The sequence below is a fragment of the Dreissena polymorpha genome, chromosome 4, assembly GCF_020536995.1.
Source record: "Dreissena polymorpha isolate Duluth1 chromosome 4, UMN_Dpol_1.0, whole genome shotgun sequence".
Taxonomy (NCBI): Eukaryota; Metazoa; Mollusca; class Bivalvia; order Myida; family Dreissenidae; genus Dreissena; species Dreissena polymorpha.
The window spans coordinates 92,961,745-92,981,115 of NC_068358.1; the positions used below are offsets into that span (position 1 = coordinate 92,961,745).

Genomic DNA, 19,371 nt, shown 5'->3' on the forward strand with positions numbered 1-19,371 from the left:
GAATAATCATAAATTTATTTTTTGAACAATTATTAAAAATTAAATGACAAAACAAAGTAGGAAGCGTCCGAGTTCTTTTAAGTTTTCTTGGTGAGAAACATTTATTAACTGGAAACCATTATTTTTCGTCAGGCATTCATTTTCGTCATACATGAATGAGGATAACTGATGTCCATGAAGTCTACGTAATTCATACCACTGCGTTGATGTCAACACGTTTTATTATGGGGTTACATAGTCAAAATCTGTGTCTTTGTTTCGTATGCACAACTCTGCTCAAAGTAGTGAGGATTTCCGAAAACTCAACAGTGTACCACCTTTACACTATAATCATTTGTCTCATTGAGAATGTATGAAATCAATGTTTTTGAAGTATCTCGATAAAACAGCCGATGATATATTACAATAAAATGAATAAATTGATTCGGGTCAAATGGCTACAGTTTTGTCAAACATTCCGTTGGCCATTAAATAAGGTCAAATAGTGGGTAAGAGAGTTCTCTAAAAAAATACAGTCATAACCATTGGGATACAAAGACGAAAAAGGTTTTGTCAAATCCAATAAGTTTTTAATATGCAGTATAACTTTTCAGTAGTTAACAGTAATACATAGTCATACATTAACATTACAACTTATTTCACGTTTTGTTAACATCTATACGAGCATTATAATTTTATCAGTCTGGTTTGCCTCGATATTATATTACAGATTGTGTGGTATATAAAAAGGTCAAACATAACCTTCATATCACAGCTTTCCTGTGGTACATACTTATCTGCGAATACAATAAAAAATAAAAGATTTACCTTAATATTATAAACATGTACTATGTTCGTTCTCTAGTGCATGGAACATGCACAGTTCCATGCACAGTTTTAGTGTATCTATAAAAATAATACCATCACTAACTTCTGCGTGTATGTTGCCTGTGTAAAATAAACACGCTCATTCGAAGATCTTAATTAATGACGCAGAACCTACACGGGACCCCAGTTAGCTAGGACAGAGTTCATATCAGATATGGGCGTCTCTCCCCTGGTACGTATTCGTCTCGAGAACCCGGTCATGTCCGGAAAGCCGGAAGGGATGGCACGATTAGACTTACCTAGGACAGAGTTCATATCGAATATGGGCGTCTGTCCCCTGGTGCTTATTTGTCTCGAGTACCCGTTGGGCATACCCGGAAAGCCGGAGAAAGCAGTAGGGTAAAGGCCAAAAGCTGGATCGACATTCATTGGTGGTCCCGAATTCTGGACGCTTACTGTACGGTGAACTGGTACCTCATCCAAACGTCTGGTAATTGAAACTGGGACAGTCTGCCCCCTCCGCCACATGTTCGGACGCAGGCGCTGGGTGAAGTTCGAGAAGGAGGTTATGTTCTCTACATATCTGCCCGGGACGAGGGGCGAGGCCGCAGGCTGGGGGTACATAGCCATATGGGGATGTATGGCAGTCTGGGGCTGCGGGAACATCTCTTGCTGGGGATAGGTGTGCCTCATTGTCGAGCTGAACCCACACCGCTCCTGCAATGAAAAGCATGCCCCACTCGTAACCACAGAAAACGTGATAAGCAGAGTTTAAACGCCATACACTGAGTATTGAAGGCATAAGAGGCTATAAATTGTTATTGGAAATAAGTATTCTGGAAAAGCTGTGAAGAAAGTAAAGGAAGCAAATCACCATTGAATTTTTTTCATTCTATCAAGTAACTTTTTCTTAACGTTAATGTTTCGAGAATTACCAATATTGCCTCATAACAAATATACGGGCATCGCACAGACTAAGCTTTTAATGGATTTTTGTTTTACATGCTGTCTCTTCTTAGCGGAAGTCAAGTCTAGGTGGACTGCACAGGCTAATCAAGGAAGGTACTTCACGCACATGCATAAGACAGGTTTTCACAGAACGAAGATCAAATATATGTTGCTTTCATTTTTTTCAGTCTACCTGGGGTACAGCGTCTGGATTGTACCCACAGCCACACTCGTAGCCGCATAAGTCACAAACTCCGGGCTTCTTGAGATACGTGGGGATGTACAGTGCAGAGGCTTTGTGGTCTATATAAATGTGAGGAACACGTTTAATCACATCGTCGCTAATTGAATGGAATACATGCAGTACGCTCATACATGCCATACGGCAGTGTTTAATTAACATTTCATTATACCTCGAACGGGTTTTTGATAGTGGACGTTCAAGAATAAACACCTTTTTAAAGACATTTTTTTTTCTAAATCTCAAACGTAACTGATATATGTAACAGTAGAATTACATAATGATCTTTACCGAAATTACAAAAGAACTGTACACAAACTCCTTATATGGATTGAAAACACAGTAAGTTAGCAGAGAATAGCAGAGAAAGTTTAGTATGTTCACAAATATGATCACACATAATCACTCATTAAGCATTTTATCCTTAAAAATATAGTTTTCTCCCTCACTCGACTGTAATGATCGTACCTGTATCGTAGTACGAATACACTCGTACCAGCACGGGTTGTGGTTTAACAACTATGGATTTCCGTTGAACCTTAACCTGGTAACAATGCAGGTCTGACGTCATCTAAAAACAAAAAATAATAAATTAAGAAACAAGGTAGACTTGTGTAAAAATTACGCTTTGTAAATATCACTTTTGACACATGTTTTGATGTTATAAAAGTTTGTTAATCCAAATGCTGACAGCGGACAAAGACTATTAGGCAAAAGACTACTACAATCAGTAAAAAAAGACACAGGTTTGGACAAAAAATATGGACAGAAGCGGATGACTATAAATGTGGAAAGGTAAGAAATAACCAATAGAGCGCGTAATACGAACGGTTTGCAACATAAGCCTCTACATTTTAACACTTACTTCATTTGTAATGAATTCAACAATATTTGAACAACTCAAGATCGAAATAAAATAGATGCTATTGACACGAAGTATCAAAAACAGAAATAGCACAACTTTTTATTTGCCATTTTTCGAAATTCATTAAGACCACAGTCGAAAAAAAGAAAGTTGTTTATAAACAGACCTTGATTATTATGCACGTAAGAATTTAAAAAACTTCTCTATAACCAATCCACCAAAATTGTACTGCAATGTTCGGCTACCTTGTTATAGTACAGAACCAGGTGTCCATGGTCCATTTCCCGTCGGTCCGGCACGACGTAGTTTTCCTCTATCTTGACCTCGTCAAGATGCTGGACACGGATGGGCTCGGGCTCGAACCCGGACGGGAAGGCCATCTCCATAAGAACCATGCCGCTGTCGTCTGAACCTAACCACCTGGAACAGGAGAAAGTGAACCTCTTCCTGAAAAACTGTGCTTTATGCTTGAGCTTAAATTGTCGTACCAGATTAGCCTTTCAGTCCGTACAGGCTAATATGGACGACACTTTACTCTCCGTTTATTTAAAGGAAGTCTCTAGCACAATCTAGTTTAGGTGAAAAGTGTCGTCCCAGAGTAGCCTGTGTACACTGCACAGGCTTGTCTCGGATAACACTCCACGCACATGCATTCAGTCAAGTTCCCCCAAAACGATGTTGAATAGAAATATAACGTTTAAAAAGTACCGATATGCAATTTTAGCATTTTCAAAGTTGTGTCATCATTAAATGTTAATCAACATAGTTTTTAATCCGGAAATACATGTATAAAATACATCCGAGACTCGAAACAGATTAAATAATTATTGAAAAGTAAGAGATTAATACCTAGCGCAAACGTTCAACTCAAATCTCTGTGCGTCCGTGGAGTTGGTAGTTACCCGGAGGTCGAAGTTGGAGCTCCTCTCTTCAGTTAAAACGTTGTAAAACACAGACATCTGCGAATCAGTGCAACAGTATCTCTTATTTTGATTCATGTATAAAGAGGAATATTTATGCTTTATACAACTGTCAGAATTACAGTTTATTATTTGCGTACAAACTGCTGCTTTTTTAGGCGGAACTAAAAAAATAAAATGGTTAATCAAAATAGTTAAAAATAGCAAAAGTCGATCATAGACCTGTTCAACTTCCGGCTTTGCCTACCTCTATGAGTGCCAGCCCTCTGCCCACCGCCTTCACCGTAACAGCACGCGCTTCCGGTGGAACCTGTGCCGTCATCAAACATTTATTTTATTTGATACATTTTTTTAAATATAAACTGTTAACACTTAGCCCATAAACAACGAACATTCACAATGTTTTCATCAGGCGAACATTTTGTTTGTTTCTGGTTATTAGACCTTTCGTAAAAATACTGAGAAGCGCACATTTTTATTCATGTTATGTTATATTTTGATATTACATTTTGTTTCTATTTTATGGCATCCACATTAAAACGATGGTAAGTAATACTTGACGGTTCGAAAAATGACCAACTTCTTATTTGGTAAGTACGGTGGTGTTGTTTTTAGGTGCGCATACTAAAACTTATGCCAGCGAACAAGCCTTCCTTTGAAAACATGCAATTCTTCACGAGCAAAGTGAAAGTCGAAAACGTATTTTGGATAAAACATCCATGTCACCACTCTATAGCGCGTTCTTCAAACTGCATGTTCGCAATTAAAGTGAATACAAACGCCAAGACCTCGAGTATTTGCAAGACATCCATGTTGTCGGAATTGATGGTGACGTTATGAACGGAGGCCGTATCGTCGATGGTTATCGACATGGAAACGTCCTTGCTGTAGGTCAAGATCGCAAACTCTGCAAGGCCTTGGAGTGCCACGACCGTGTCCTGAAGTAGAGATCCTTTCATGTTAAAGAATACCCAATACAGCCTCTGGAATCAACGTGGTCACTGTTTATATTGCGTGGGATAAACAGTAACAATATATAAATACACCTTTGTGAAATAAATATGTTCTTTTTGCTCGCTTCAACATTTTCGTGTTGCTAAAAAATAACCATTATTTAATTAGCTTAAAATGGGGACTTTAATGATAATATGAAGTAAGAAAGGTCCGTGCAAGTTGTTTTAAAGATATGTATTCATAGAATCAACACTAAAAAGCGTGCGCATTGCAGATATATCGAAACGAAATGCTCCAACACAATTTCCGCACTCAAATTATGAATTTAGCATAGTTTAAAGGTAATAATCTAAGATTTATTTCAAGAGATAAAATAAACAACATTGGTCAGGCTATATTTTTATATTGCATTACCTGTGTTGATAAAAAGCCACCATAAGGCGTCCTCTGCTTCACCAGCCACCGAAGTACCGGAAGTCCCCGCGCGGTGTCTCTCAGTCGCGCGTATGCCAACAGAGCGTAACCCGCTATCTCGATTTCCTGACTTTTCACAGAATGTTCCCAGAATCGCGTGTCCCCTGGAGATAAGTTATATGCACGACTGCTTAAAACGAGAAAAAATGTGTTTATATATACATATATGTGCGATCATAATATTCACTGTAAAGAAGTCTAAATAATTATGTTCTGTTAAAAACAGAGGGTATGATCACGTGATAGTAAAGATGGCGACCTCCATGCCAAGACGGGTATTTTTCGCCGTTTTAAACCCTTTATTACTTTTGTTTAATTTTTACATAACGCTCACTCTCCAGCCATACCAGCAAGAAAGTTATTAGCGTTTATATCCTTTAACATGACCGGATCATTATTGCGGTGTACAGTTCAAATACGGAATGCTCTTTATGTCTCTTTAACGCTCAAAATCAACGAAAATTTCGTTTGATAGCATTTCGTAAAATAAAGTTAACACCTAAACAATCAATGCTCCTTACAGCAATAGCCACAATTTGAACGCTATATGTGGTGTGATTACATAGATATTTGTAGATAAAAAATGCTCGTTTTTATTTATTTGTGACACAATGAATTCCATTTTAATTTTCCGCGAATATATCTATTCATACAACACGAACACTAAAATGGTACCATATTAGTGTTCATGTGTCGTATGAATAGATATCGATGCGGGAAATTCAATATGCAAAGCAATAATAAAAACGAGCATTTTGTATCTACAAACATCTATTTTATCAGACCACATCTTGCGTTGAAATTTCGGTAATTCCTTAATGAACACTGATTTTAATTGGTAAAGTTTATTTAACGAAATATTGTACCAAGTTTTCGTTGAATTTGAGTAGTAATGTTACTTTAAACTTTAAATGCTGTTACTGACTTGCGGTCGGGAGGCTTGCGCTAAGGAGACGCAGAATGATGCCTACGGTGCTCGACAAGTGAAAACCCTCCTTAATGACAAAACATGTGATATTTAATATATTTTTCATATTAACAACTCTTCTGGACTAATCCGAAAACACCCACACAATAATCGCCTTTATTCACTAATCATTAACACGTGACATTCTCCGCATTTCATCGACAACACTTCTAAAATCACGTGGCCTCTACTAGTGCCACCTCCAGAATGGTATGTATCCTCACTTTTGACAACTATATGCATAGAAACAAACATTATATTAATGCATAGTGTGAAAATGTATGTTACAGATAACCGGGTATCAGACACAAATAATATCACGTTTTTACCCTTGTTTCGGCGATATTTCGATAATCAGGTATTTTATTGTGTTTAAGCACACACTCCCACATACCGTCGCCTCTAGCGCTGCGGCTCTTCTCGAGTCGTCCCAGCAGTTCGTCGTGGCCACCCTTCCCCATGAGCGCCAGGGTGTAAGCGGTGATCGCCATCTCGTAGTCGCCCGTCATCCGTTCCGCCGCCGCCGACAGGTGCGTCCACGTGCGCAGAATGGCGTGACCCACTTCTGCTGTGAGGGTCTTGTTTTCCTGTGAGAATCATCATACCAAGGATTGATTTACTGTTGTTTATGTTATACTTCAAACGCGCGTTATACGTCTTATAATACTTGTAAAACGAAGAAAAAAATATTTAAAACGCGTTTTACGTCATACTAGTTTGTTAACTTTACAGGTTTTCTATCCAATTAAATAAACATTTTCTCACGATACACAGTTTAACAAGACTATTGCAAAGCAATTATGGTCCTCTACCGGTAAAACTCTACCATTTTCAGCAATATTTCTAGTCTTTTTGTTGCCATAGCAACCAGAATTCTTGACGTAGGAACAAAATGAAATGACGTGCGTAATCTCCATATTTTCATCGATCCATGTTGAATGTTTCATAAAAAAATATGAAGAACTTTTAAAGTTATCGCATGATCCACCATTTTCAGCAATATTTCTAGTCTATTTGTTGCCATAGCAACCAGAATTCTAGGCGTAGGAAAAAAATGAAATGACGTGCATAGTCTCTTTATATTGCCATCTGTCAATGTTTCAAGTTTCATGAAAAAATATGAAGAACTGACTGACTGACTGACTGACTGACTGACTGACTGACTGACTGACTGACTGACTGACTGACTGACTGACTGACTGACTGACTGACTGACTGACTGACTGACTGACTGACTGACTGACTGACTGACTGACTGACTGACTGACTGACTGACTGACTGACTGACTGACTGACTGACTGACTGACTGACTGACTGACTGACTGACTGACTGACTGACTGACTGACTGACTGACTGACTGACTGACTGACCGACAGAGCGCAAACCATAAGTCCCCTCCGGTTTCATCGGTAGGGGACAATAAAATTGAGAAACGATTACATTAATAAAGTTATTTAGTAAATTTTGAAGACCAACCATAACCGCAGAGTCTATGATCTCCTTCAACGTTATCAGGATAAAGCTGGCCAGTGACTTGCTTGTCGAGGCCGAACTCCCCTGAAAATTAACATGTTGTATCATATATTACCGGAATGTATTGTTAACACGTGTTGCTGAACATCGCATTAATGAGTAATGCATCGGTTCGTATTATCTCGTAAAGCAACTATACCAACATATAGTATAGTTTAGGATTATGTAGAATATAATGATATAGTAAAGATTCCATTCATATCGTAAACCAACATTTACACGCATTGCGTATAATATCGCGAGCATACATGTTGCATCATTTCGTATCATATCGTATATCAACATATCGTATCTTTTTTTATTATATCGTATACCACAATAACCGTGTTATATCGTGTTTATTTAAAAACAGTGTACTGTTTAGTAGCATACCATACAGAGTAGTTTGTGTCGTACCATTAAACAAGAAATATCTTTAAAAAAGATATACGGCGTTGATTGTGGTTGGAGTTTATGTAAGGTAAAGAGTTCAATGAATGAGATCAAGTACAGCGAATGTCTTTTTCTGTGCAGTTCTAAGCTGCAGCACACGCAGTATGGGATGATACGCGGAGTTTTCGCGGCTTATTTTACATTATTACATATTGCTGGTCATAAACCTATAGATACAAAACAGAAAACCAAAAGAAGAATGGAAGTGAAATTAAAACATATGAGTCAACCGACCATACGCGAAGTATCCGTACATATTTTAAATATTTATACGCGCGTTCTTCGAACAAACCTGTTTTAGTGGTTTGTCGGGCATTGCTATTTGATTCGATTATTAACAGCATCGAGAATCATCGCGCTCATGATTAATACATTAGTCAATTTGGTGGAATAATTCTTGTTAAATGAATTAAAAATAATATATATCATGGTATTGTTGAAAACACATTAAGAATCTATTATTGACATACCATAATTATATCGCTGGATATCTTCATTTAACATCTTTCTGGTCTAAAGAAAATTCCAGTTCACCTAGTTCACGCTATAGCGTCTTTATTATATAACTATTAAATTTACTGGCCGCGAACTCCGGTCAGCAAGGTAGTCGTGAAGACGCAGTGATGACCTGTATATAAGCTCTTACATTCACACACACTAACCGCGAACTTACCTTGATACCTCGCGGGTTGAAATGCAATGCATTAAAGTGAGGCCTCGCTTCCTCTGCTCTTTATACTTTTACATGTAAACATGTTGACAGGAATATCGAAGTTAGTACTAAATATGAGAACAAAGCCTTTAAGTACAAACGTTCTCGCGCTGGCAATCCTCTGAAAATAAAAGGTGCACGCACAAACTGTATTGATGTCAAGATTGAGTGTAAAACTGTAATATCTATTTAGCCTTTTCATTAGAGATAAAATTGTTTCATGCTGAACACGCAGTAAACAGTGTTACAAAGACGCGGGCATGTTTCTAATGTTCTGGTCGTATGCTCAAATCAGCCTATGGGATAAATGAAGTGTATTCATTCTGACCTAGCAGCGGGAAATTTTATTTGAATTTTATTGGACAGTTACAAAGGTCAGGTAAGGCAAAAAGCTGGCGTATACAGCTACGCCAAAAAAAATCATTTCCTGCATTTACATGTGGTATAGCACGCTTGCTTTCGTTGCAAAACGAGTACATAAATTGAAAACCGTGTCATGATTGAAATCATACTGAACATTCCTCAGAAAATCAGAATAACTGAACCTCTTCTATACCAAATACAAAATCACGGTGAGTAGTTTACTGGGGAAGACATAAAATCACGATAATGAGTTCTTACGTATACATTAAACCATGCGGACGTAAGCTCAACAAGTATAGTACATGCGCCAGAAAGGTGCTTTGTTGATTATTTGAACTTAACTATTTTACAGACAAACATTTAACTATTTATCATCATCGCTTACAAATAATTACCAAATTGACGAACGATTTTTACAGCCGCGAAATTGCGTTTGGTAGTTGTCTTTTATTGAGAGCTCAACCTTTGGCTTTTTGCATGGATCGTGTTTCAATAATCACTCTAATAGACATTTTCTATACATCAACGAGTCAAATGCGTTAGAAGCAGACAGTATTCCCTTAAGGGATCGAACATTCGTGTACCTGCAACGCCTTGTTATGCACGAAGCCGGAGTCCCGGAAGCTGCCGTCCTGGTTCTGGTGATCCAGTAAGAACCGTACCCCCGTCTCCACAACCACCTGGTCGATGTAGACAAACTTCCGTGCCTGCGCGAACGACTTAAGCACGAACGCCGTCAGCCTGTGTTGAGATGTGATAATCTTTGTGAGTTCCCCTTTTAATGTTATGGGCAGAGTTCCATTAGTCTTACTTTAAAATATTCAAATTGAACCCCAGTAATTAATGCAGTGTAATTAATAAAGACTTCATATCATGAATACACACATTTATCGAAATCAATTTAACAATACAAACAGCAATTAAATCCTGCAAACATTTGCAAGCACTTAAATGAAAGTCTATTTTTCATTATTTTAAATAAAATGCGTTTAGAACACGGGCCCAGTATAAAAAGTTTTATAATGCAAAACTTCCAACTTTAATAAGCCACAGTGATGATCATCTTTTCTTCTGAAGATGTAACTTACAAACTTAATAGACAACTTATTTTGGGAGTAACAACACGTTCAAATGATATGGAAAAAGATGGAAACATTTCTTGTCAGTAAAAACATATTAATTAAAATTAATAAAACCAATGCTTTCTTTGGATGCACTGAAAAAAAAACTCAGATGTAGATTTCTATTTAACTTTGCTATGATGCTATTAAAATCTTTTATATTTAAAATGAAATATAAAAAATGCATACCAACTTTTCCTCATTTTATTGAATACCTAAATACGAGAATTAAAATTGAATCTGAGATTGCCCTCTGAAAAATTAAATATGAGCAACACCAAAAAAATGGGTTCAATTCAGATGATTCATACCTTCTACAAAACACGAATAATGCTATTCAGACAAATGTTATGGCAAAACAATTTTTAAAAATTCCTTCTCAATAGAAAAACAAATACTCAAAACCATTCGATTACAACACACCTAGTTGGAACATTTTTTTTTCCTTTTATTTTTCTAGATAAAAAACCTTCTGTTTCGTAAAAACAAATTATTAATTTTATGTTTTGCGATAAATCACAAAGTTCTTTATATGACATTGACACTGTTAACATTGTTTAAAATGTATTCACGCATACGCTAAATATTTGAAATGTTTAAGAACAAAAAGGTACATTTTTCAAACACTTTCATATGTATTCCGATTTTTGGTTATTATCGATGTATACTACATGGTAAAGAAATGTGAGAAATAAACGAGAAAAAACAACTTACGAACTTGAATAATGTTTTCCCCAGTCGACTGCCCACATGAGCACTTACCACAAACTGCCATTCTCGTGACTGAACGCGCTGTACGAGCCGTTGGAGTGCTTATACGTCAGTTGCCTTTGGTAACCTTGCAAAATGAGACATACCCTACCAGTATTGATTACATTGATATGAGCCGCGCTTTGATAAAAAGCGGTCTTAATGCATACATGTGCATTAAGTGTCTGTCCAGATAAGCCTGTGCAGTAAGCATAGGCTAATCTGGAAAGGTTCTTTTTATTACCGGTAGACTGGATTTTTGTTTAGAAGAGATGTCCGCCTTAACAAAAAAATCTATAAAATAAGAAAGTGTTTTTCTTATTGCAGCTCACAGCAATCCTCGAAAGAAATACAAGAATCGATTTAAAATCTTTAAACATGTTGACGAATGTAATCTAAGACGCAGGGATGTCATTGCTCAGCTGAAATACGTTATTGGACTTCAATACCAGTTTCCCCGATATCATGGACTGCATTTGACATAATGCACATAATTTCGTAATTGTTGCTGTGATGTTTAGGTCTTTCAAATAAGTTACAAAAATTCTAGCCCGTAAATATAGTTGTCAATCATACATTGGACTTCCATACCTTTTTCCATTAACATTTAAGGACTCCCAAATAAAATTTCTCTCATACCTGTGTCATGATATCTAGGATATCCATGTCTTTTTGCCACGATATAAAGAAATGTGTAACTAGTTTCATGGTTTGTATTACATAACTACGTGTTTTCATGATATATACAGCTTCCATACCGGTTGCCTTGATTATATCTGCAGCTTTTACACATTTTCCAAGATATTTACAGCTTCCACACATGTTTCCGTGATATCAACAGCTTTCATACCCGTTTCCGTGATATAACGAGCTTCGATATATGTATATGTGATATTTACAGCTTTCACACCTTTTCTGTGATAGCTTCAGCTTCCATAGCCGTTTCTCTGAACTTTACAGCTTCTATACTTATGTCTGTGATATTAAGAGCTTCCATACTTGTTTCCAGTATACTAGGACTTTCATTCTTGCTTCAACAGACTTCAACATCTTTCATACCGCTTACATAAATGTTTCTGTAATATCTACAGCTTTAATTCCTATTTTCGTTATACAAACAGCTTCAATACCTGTTTCAGTGATACTCGATCTTTTATGTCTCTTACCATTATACAAGTCCTATACCTGTTTCCATGATTTCTATAACCCTCCGCTGAAGAGTCTCTGACAGGCGACTGGTGGCCTTCAGATAGGTTGCAGCGGCCACGGCGGGTGCGAAGCGCACCATGTTTTGCTCCCCGCAGCCGTATGGCATCTGTAGAAGGTGGTCCAAGTGTTCTAACGACGGGCCAAAGAGGTCACCTGGAATTACGGCGAAATGTATTCGACATTTAACCCGCCCGATCCACTAGCGAATCTTTTAGCACCTTACCGAGAGAAGTCGGATGTTCGATTTATTTAGGCGTTTAATTCTTAAGTCTTTTACAGTGTTCTAATGATATGCAACGTTTAAGCAATAGGTATTTTGAAAGCAATGGAAACGCTTATTTTTTCGTATACTATTTAGCCGCGTCATCGCATATGACATAAGGCCTATTTTCGCACAACTCGGGTCTTATGATCTCAGTTTGAGAAGTACTGGTACCCACCAATGACCGACACCTGGACCCTCTGCGAGCCGGGTACAATACGGAGTGGGTACACCACCGGGACTTCCTTCTCGAACTTGCCGTTCGTTGTCAAGGAGATAAACGTGGCAACGTTGACTTGTTCTTGCAATCCGGGAGGCTACAAATGACATTTGCAGAAATTGTTTTTAAAGTTATTAATGACACAGTTGTCAATCTCATGAAGACTGAATAATTTTAAAAATGAATTGACTCCCCCCATAAATAAATGAAATACAATAAATGACTGAGTAAAAAAATCAAAATAAATGAAACTACAATAAAAACATAAAACATAACACAAATACAATAAGTAAATAAATAAATAAATAAATAAATAAATAAATGAATGAATGAATGAATGAATGAATGAATGAATGAATGAATGAATGAATGAATGAATGAATGAATGAATGAATGAATGAATGAATGAATGAATGAATGAATAAATAAATAAATAAATTAATTAATTAATTAATATTATTAATTAATTCATAACAAAAATAAACAAATAAATACATGTACGATAGAATGATTAAAATGCACGCTTAGAAAAAATCTAGCTTGTTTTCGTGGCCGATCAAAAATATAATTGTGCGAAAACACAGAGCTCAGGATGGCCAGGAATGAAACTGTCATAAAACACTCCTTAAAGTTAACCCTTCGGTGTATTATTTTGCCCTGCAGTGAGTTCCATTGAGCCTCTATCTGGGAAAACTGGGCTAAGTGCATGTGCCTTAAGTGACATCCCAACTGGGCTAAGTGCATGTGCGTTAAGTGACATCTCAACTGGGCTAAGTGCATGTGCTTTAAGTGACATCTCAACTGGGCTAGGTGCATGTGCGTTAAGTGACATCTCAACTGGGCTAAGTGCATGTGCGTTAAGTGATATCTCAACTGGGCTAAGTGCATGTGCGTTAAGTGATATCTCAACTGGGCTAAGTGCATGTGCGTTAAGTGACATCTCAACTGGGCTAAGTGCATGTGCGTTAAGTGACATCTCAACTGGGCTAAGTGCATGTGCGTTAAGTGACATCTCAACTGGGCTAAGTGCATGTGCCTTAAGTGACATCTCAACTGGGCTAAGTGCATGTGCTTTAAGTGACATCTCAACTGGGCTAAGTGCATGTGCCTTAAGTGACATCTCAACTGGGCTAAGTGCATGTGCGTTAAGTGACATCTCAACTGGGCTAAGTGCATGTGCCTTAAGTGACATCTCAACTGGGCTAAGTGCATGTGCCTTAAGTGACATCTCAACTGGGCTAAGTGCATGTGCGTTAAGTGACATCTCAACTGGGCTAAGTGCATGTGCGTTAAGTGACATCTCAACTGGGCTAAGTGCATGTGCTTTAAGTGACATCTCAACTGGGCTAAGTGCATGTGCGTTAAGTGACATCTCAACTGGGCTAAGTGCATGTGCGTTAAGTGACATCTCAACTGGGCTAAGTGCATGTGCCTTAAGTGACATCTCAACTGGGCTAAGTGCATGTGCTTTAAGTGACATCTCAACTGGGCTAAGTGCATGTGCTTTAAGTGACATCTCAACTGGGCTAGGTGCATGTGCGTTAAGTGATATCTCAACTGGGCTAAGTGCATGTGCCTTAAGTGACATCTCAACTGGGCTAAGTGCATGTGCGTTAAGTGACATCTCAACTGGGCTAAGTGCATGTGCGTTAAGTGACATCTCAACTGGGCTAAGTGCATGTGCGTTAAGTGACATCTCAGATCATCCTTAGCAGTCCGCACTGGCTAATTAAGGACGAAACTTCCCGCCTGTATGGATTTGTTTATTTAAAAGAAATCTTTTCTAAACAACAGTCCAGTGTAGGCGGAAAGTATCTTTCTTAATTAGCCTGTGCCAAGGCTTATCTGTGATGACACTTTACGAACACACATTAAGCCCAGTTATCCCAGAACGAGGTTCCAGTGTGTATTGACCTTAACGATGAGCTGCCTCTGGATGACGTCACGGCCCCTCGTGGTCAGAGCCTCCACGGTAAGGTCAATGGTGCCGACGGTCTTGGGTTTGATCATGAAGTAGGCAGACTCCACTGTGTCTGCGCGAACCTGCAAGTATGCGTTTTTTCAATTGACTAAATGATTTTGTTTGCGCGCATCTGCAAATATACGTATATTCAGTAGACTAAATGACGTCATCAGCGACCTGTTTCACAGCAAGATCGTATAAACGCTTATCGTTGAAGATATAAAGGCCAACATCAAATACAATATAAGACATTTAAACATAGCCGGGTTGATCAAAATGCACATGCCAGTAAATAGCGTTTTAATAATACGAATACGATTTGCAAATGTCAATATAAGGTTATCGAAATGTTTGTCACTAGTTTGACCGGTGTTGTTGTTACTTAATGCTGATTAACCAATCCCCTCGAAAAAGCAACTGGTCTAGCACAAGTGTGGAAGGTTAGAGATCGCTGTGATACCTTTAAATGAGCCGCGTCATGCGAACATGGGTCTTATGCGGCAATCGTAGCTAAAAACCAACCTGAATCAGGAGCCAACATGTCCGTTAATGAGACCACGAAACATGGCGTAAGTGATTTTAAAGCTCTTTATTAGACCAATGCACTCAACTATTTTTACAACAAATCAAACCAGACGTCGAGATTTGGATACTACATTAAATGGTCCAGTTTAGTTTTAACTAGATCTTTAAACATCCGTAAGAATAATTAAAAACCATTGGTAAAGTTGTACATGTCTTGAAAAGTATTTATTTTATTGTTTTTCAAAGTAAAAAATATGCAAGAGGGAGAAAAAAATAATGACAAGTTTGTTTTCAACGAAAGATACATTAAATTAACATATCTGTCTGCCAGTCATGCCCACCAGAATACAATGTTCGATGTCCTCCTTTTGTTCCTCCTCCTGTCCATATTTGTTCACAATCAGCCCCACGAACTGTTTAGGAGATGGCTTTAGCCTGACCGTTACCTGCAAATGGATACGAGCATCGCTCTTGAAAACATGGTTTAATACATTTGCGTGAAGTGTCGTCCCAGATTAGCATGTACAGTGCGCACAGGCGTTTCAGGGAGGACACTTTCCGCTTTTATGTTATTTTTTGTTTTTGTTTTCTTCGCGAAAATCAAGTTTATGCGTAAAGTGCCGTCCCTTATTAGCCTATGAGGACTGCACTTGCTAATATGTGACGACCCTTTACGCAAATGCATTTGGCCCTGTTATATCAAAATTAGTGCGCGACTCATATATGAACAATTTTTTTATTAATGTTATAAATATCGGTAACTATGAAGGTTTTGTCCGTAACAAAGTTTTATGCTGGTTGATATTTTCAAACACACTTTCTTCATGCGTTTTCATACCGCGTGTGTTGTAGGGCACTCATACATATACATAGCCATTTTCAATGTTTTAATTATAATTATTTTTTTGGATTATATAAAAGCATGAACTAGGCATTTTTAAACATAAGTTAACGTTGTTATCTTCAAAAGATCCTCGTTTACATATTATATACCGTGTGTATCACTCATTTATCTAACGACTGAGCAGTTGCCTTCTTAGAATCTTGTCATAAACCAACTTTTGTAAATTATACCAACGTTATAGAATTTCTTACGTAAAGGTCGTGCGGGAAGTAATTGAAGGCGAGGGCTTGAATTACAGCAATCTCACCGGACACGATGGAGAATGGTAAATGTAGGCTGACAAAGAACGGCAGATAGGCGGTCACCTGGGGAAAAAATGATTGAAATACAAATTGAGGAAAATGTAGTCTGACATAAAACGGCAGATAGCCAGTCACATCTAATACAAAATTGCGAAAAGCAAATCTAAGCTGAGTCGGTAAAGCACATATGTTGTCACATTTAATACACATCGAGAAAGAAAAATAATGACAAAGAAAGAACGTGAGATAGAATGTCACCTCGATACAAATAGATGACAATAATGGGGACTGCAAAAAGGAGGAGCTATAGAAACATCACCAATGTGATTTTCACAGGTTGTTTAATAAAATACAGTACTATACAAATTAAAAACACGTATCCAAACACTGCTGCAACAAAACAACTTAAAAAGCGAAAACAAATCAATATCCATAATATTTTTTTGAAATGTCAGTTCACTTTCCTACATGTAAAGCTGGGAAAGTTATTTTATTTCATTATAGTAACTAAGTTGTCATATTTACTAACAAGATGCTTCTATTTACTTTAATAAATGTTAAATTCATATTTTAGTCATTAGGTCTTACGTTGGCAGACTCTTTAGCGACACCAAGTCCAGTTTTCTCATTCAGGGCGTAACCCGTGGCGACCCAGGTCGTTATGGTATCCGGTACCATATCAGCAATGTTCACGCTGCCAGTTGAGCTTTGAGTACATTATAACATTTGGTATTAGTGAGTTCTTGTTGTTTAGTTGGGAATCAAATATATATATATATATGGAATCTTACAAATCATACAGACTCATACAAAGTTTAACTTTGACCAATGATCTATCAATAACCATTGATAGGTCTTTGCTTTGACGAGTCGAAGAATGTTTAAGCTTTTTCTTAATAAACATGCATCTTGAAGTTCTTAATTAAAGAAACGCGTACTTTCATGGAATATTTATTCAGTATATGTATTTTGACCGGTATCTGAAACCTGAACAAATCCTCTACGCCGAAACATAATCACCAATTAACACTATTTAATAACGGAAAACATTTGTAAGTACACTTTTATCCTTGATTAAAACTATTTACTGTTTAATATTAATGTATTTCACGTGCATTCTCGATATAATGTTTCTTGATAATTTACCAATCACTTATAAACGTTACTTGTCTTGCCATGAATGCGACCACGATTAAAAATTATTGTCTGTTCGCATGCACGATGTATTCGTCGACAGCTTTAGAATTATAAAGCCATTTAGATTGAGTTTAAACTAAAGATACATTCAAGGAACAATAGGTAGGTGTTACCTCACAGACTCGTTCAGCCACAGCCAGGTTTCCGGAAAGTGTTTGCGGACGCTGCTCACGCCGCCACCGGATCCGTACCATTGTCCGCTGCTCTCATTTATATCATATGAATACGATCTCCTATACGTATCCTCGTTTAATCTCTCACGATTGACATCTACAATTGCAACGTTCTTATAAACAAACAAAACAAAACAACAATTAAAACTGCTGATTGATTGAATTGTCGAATATGTTTCAGCTCTCGGAATACCAAACCAAGTCAACATGAGTTGTATTATACACAAATTCCTCTACGTTATATATGGAAGCATCATTTATAATTATTGTTTTACGTTTTTATAGTTTCCTTCATCAGGTTTTATATAATTTAATTTTTTACCTTTGTAACTGATTTATTTCTATGACCCACGTGCAATAAAATATATTTTACACTTAATTCGACACATTTGCTCATGCCTTCCATTGATGCACATGGCAGTTAATAAGTACATGTACAATAAAGGATATCTTTGTTTTATCGACCACACACTTTATCTTGAGATTTGTTATCGTCGGTTTAATAAAGCGGCTTAAAATCTATGTTTTCTCGGGCTATTTGCTTTAACCTATTTATGCCAAGCGTCTAGAAAAAAGGCCTTGGCAAACAGCGTAGACCCAGATGAGAAGCCGCATGATTCGGTGTCTTATCAGGGTCTATGCTGTTTGCTTAAAGGAATTTCTGTAAGAAATATTCTAAATATAGAAATAAATATACTAGACATCCCTATTTTTTTTAAATAAATTGATCCTGTTTAGAAGGATGGGAGAGTCCACTAGGCATAAATGGGTAAATGGGTAAATTTGTCCGCCTTAAGATTAAGCCTTGCAGAAAGATTTCATAGCTTTGCAGAGAGCAGACCTTTTTGTAAAAGCAGATGCATAGTTTCTTTAGATCTTTTACTTCAGATCAGCCTGCGCAATCGCGAAGTCTTGTCGGGAGCTACCCTGTTCGCTATAAGGCCACGCAAGATTTCATGGTCTCATTGGCGGACAGAGGAGTTCCTGCCAGACCTTGTTGTTGTGCAGGCTTGTCTTGAGAAATGCTTGCTGCATGTGGCGTTAAACCCATTTTCGCATGACGGGACTCAGTTACTAGGTTATAATGTTAACCAATGTACAAGTAACCTACTCCTCAGTAATAATTTCTCGTTTACAAATTTACTCTTTACTTTTTGACAACATACGTGTAATATAAATATGTCAAATATAGACTTACAATTCGAAAGCTCTAGTACTGGCATATCTACATCCGTAGTCATGGTAAGCCGTGTTGACTGAAGAGAAAACGGTGCATTTTATCTATACCGTGATTGTAATCGAGTGAAAAGCTGCTATCATGAGTTTTACATGCCGTAGAAACTACGCTAGCAATAACTAACTCCAATTTGAACATCAAGAACAAAAATAGAAAGAAAGTGATGACATTTATTATTGTCAAAGCTATGATTTTACATATGTGGGCATAATTGGAATCGAACATATGTAGGCATACTGTGTACGGTGCTCTAACAGTATGCTTGTCCTCATAAGTTTGCGGTTATGATAAAAATGCTATGAAATTAGTTATTTTCATTTCCTAACATATCACAGATATAATGCGTGAAA

General features: G+C 37.4%; 4 protein-coding genes across 7 annotated transcripts in view; 3 read left to right on the forward strand and 1 right to left on the reverse strand.

Moving 5' to 3' along the window:
- LOC127880183 (magnesium transporter NIPA2-like) overlaps positions 1 to 19,371 on the forward strand; it is a 266,381-nt gene that overhangs the window by 72,318 nt on the left and 174,692 nt on the right. The window lies entirely within an intron of this gene.
- Positions 1 to 19,371, forward strand: part of LOC127880185 (magnesium transporter NIPA2-like) — a 247,351-nt gene that overhangs the window by 53,288 nt on the left and 174,692 nt on the right. The gene's annotated exons all lie outside the window — the stretch shown is intronic.
- The window catches only part of LOC127880190 (magnesium transporter NIPA2-like), a 263,454-nt gene that overhangs the window by 36,148 nt on the left and 207,935 nt on the right, over positions 1 to 19,371 (forward strand). The window lies entirely within an intron of this gene.
- Positions 595 to 19,078, reverse strand: LOC127880174 (CD109 antigen-like). Of its 2 annotated transcripts, none has more exons than XM_052427426.1 (20): positions 18,983 to 19,078; positions 17,725 to 17,881; positions 17,003 to 17,120; positions 16,364 to 16,477; positions 15,610 to 15,714; positions 14,695 to 14,823; positions 12,739 to 12,877; positions 12,275 to 12,451; positions 11,102 to 11,177; positions 9,803 to 9,959; positions 7,655 to 7,735; positions 6,571 to 6,763; positions 5,150 to 5,313; positions 4,570 to 4,719; positions 4,029 to 4,091; positions 3,711 to 3,820; positions 3,107 to 3,281; positions 2,465 to 2,567; positions 1,949 to 2,058; positions 595 to 1,524 (listed from the first exon to the last, which is right to left on the reverse strand). In XM_052427426.1, exons 1-20 carry the CDS (start codon positions 19,023 to 19,025, stop codon positions 979 to 981), a joined length of 2,910 nt encoding a protein of 969 aa, XP_052283386.1. In that variant the 5' UTR covers positions 19,026 to 19,078; the 3' UTR covers positions 595 to 978. The 2 variants fall into 2 exon arrangements, with proteins under 2 accessions (XP_052283386.1, XP_052283387.1); XM_052427427.1 differs by lacking the exon at positions 18,983 to 19,078 and adding an exon at positions 18,107 to 18,252 and having other exon boundaries at positions 596 to 1,524.

What these genes read in the sequence shown, in the direction of transcription:
- LOC127880174 (XM_052427426.1), bottom strand. Translation starts at nt 19,025, where the DNA reads ATGACTACGGATGTAGATATGCCAGTACTAGAGCTTTCGAATT. An exon ending in CCGCAGCGCTAGAGGCGACG is followed by an intron (nt 5,314 to 6,570) that starts GTATGTGGGAGT and finishes ACTTATCTCCAG; the next exon opens with GGGACACGCGATTCTGGGAA. An exon ending in GTGGCTTTTTATCAACACAG is followed by an intron (nt 4,720 to 5,149) that starts GTAATGCAATAT and finishes TCTCTACTTCAG; the next exon opens with GACACGGTCGTGGCACTCCA.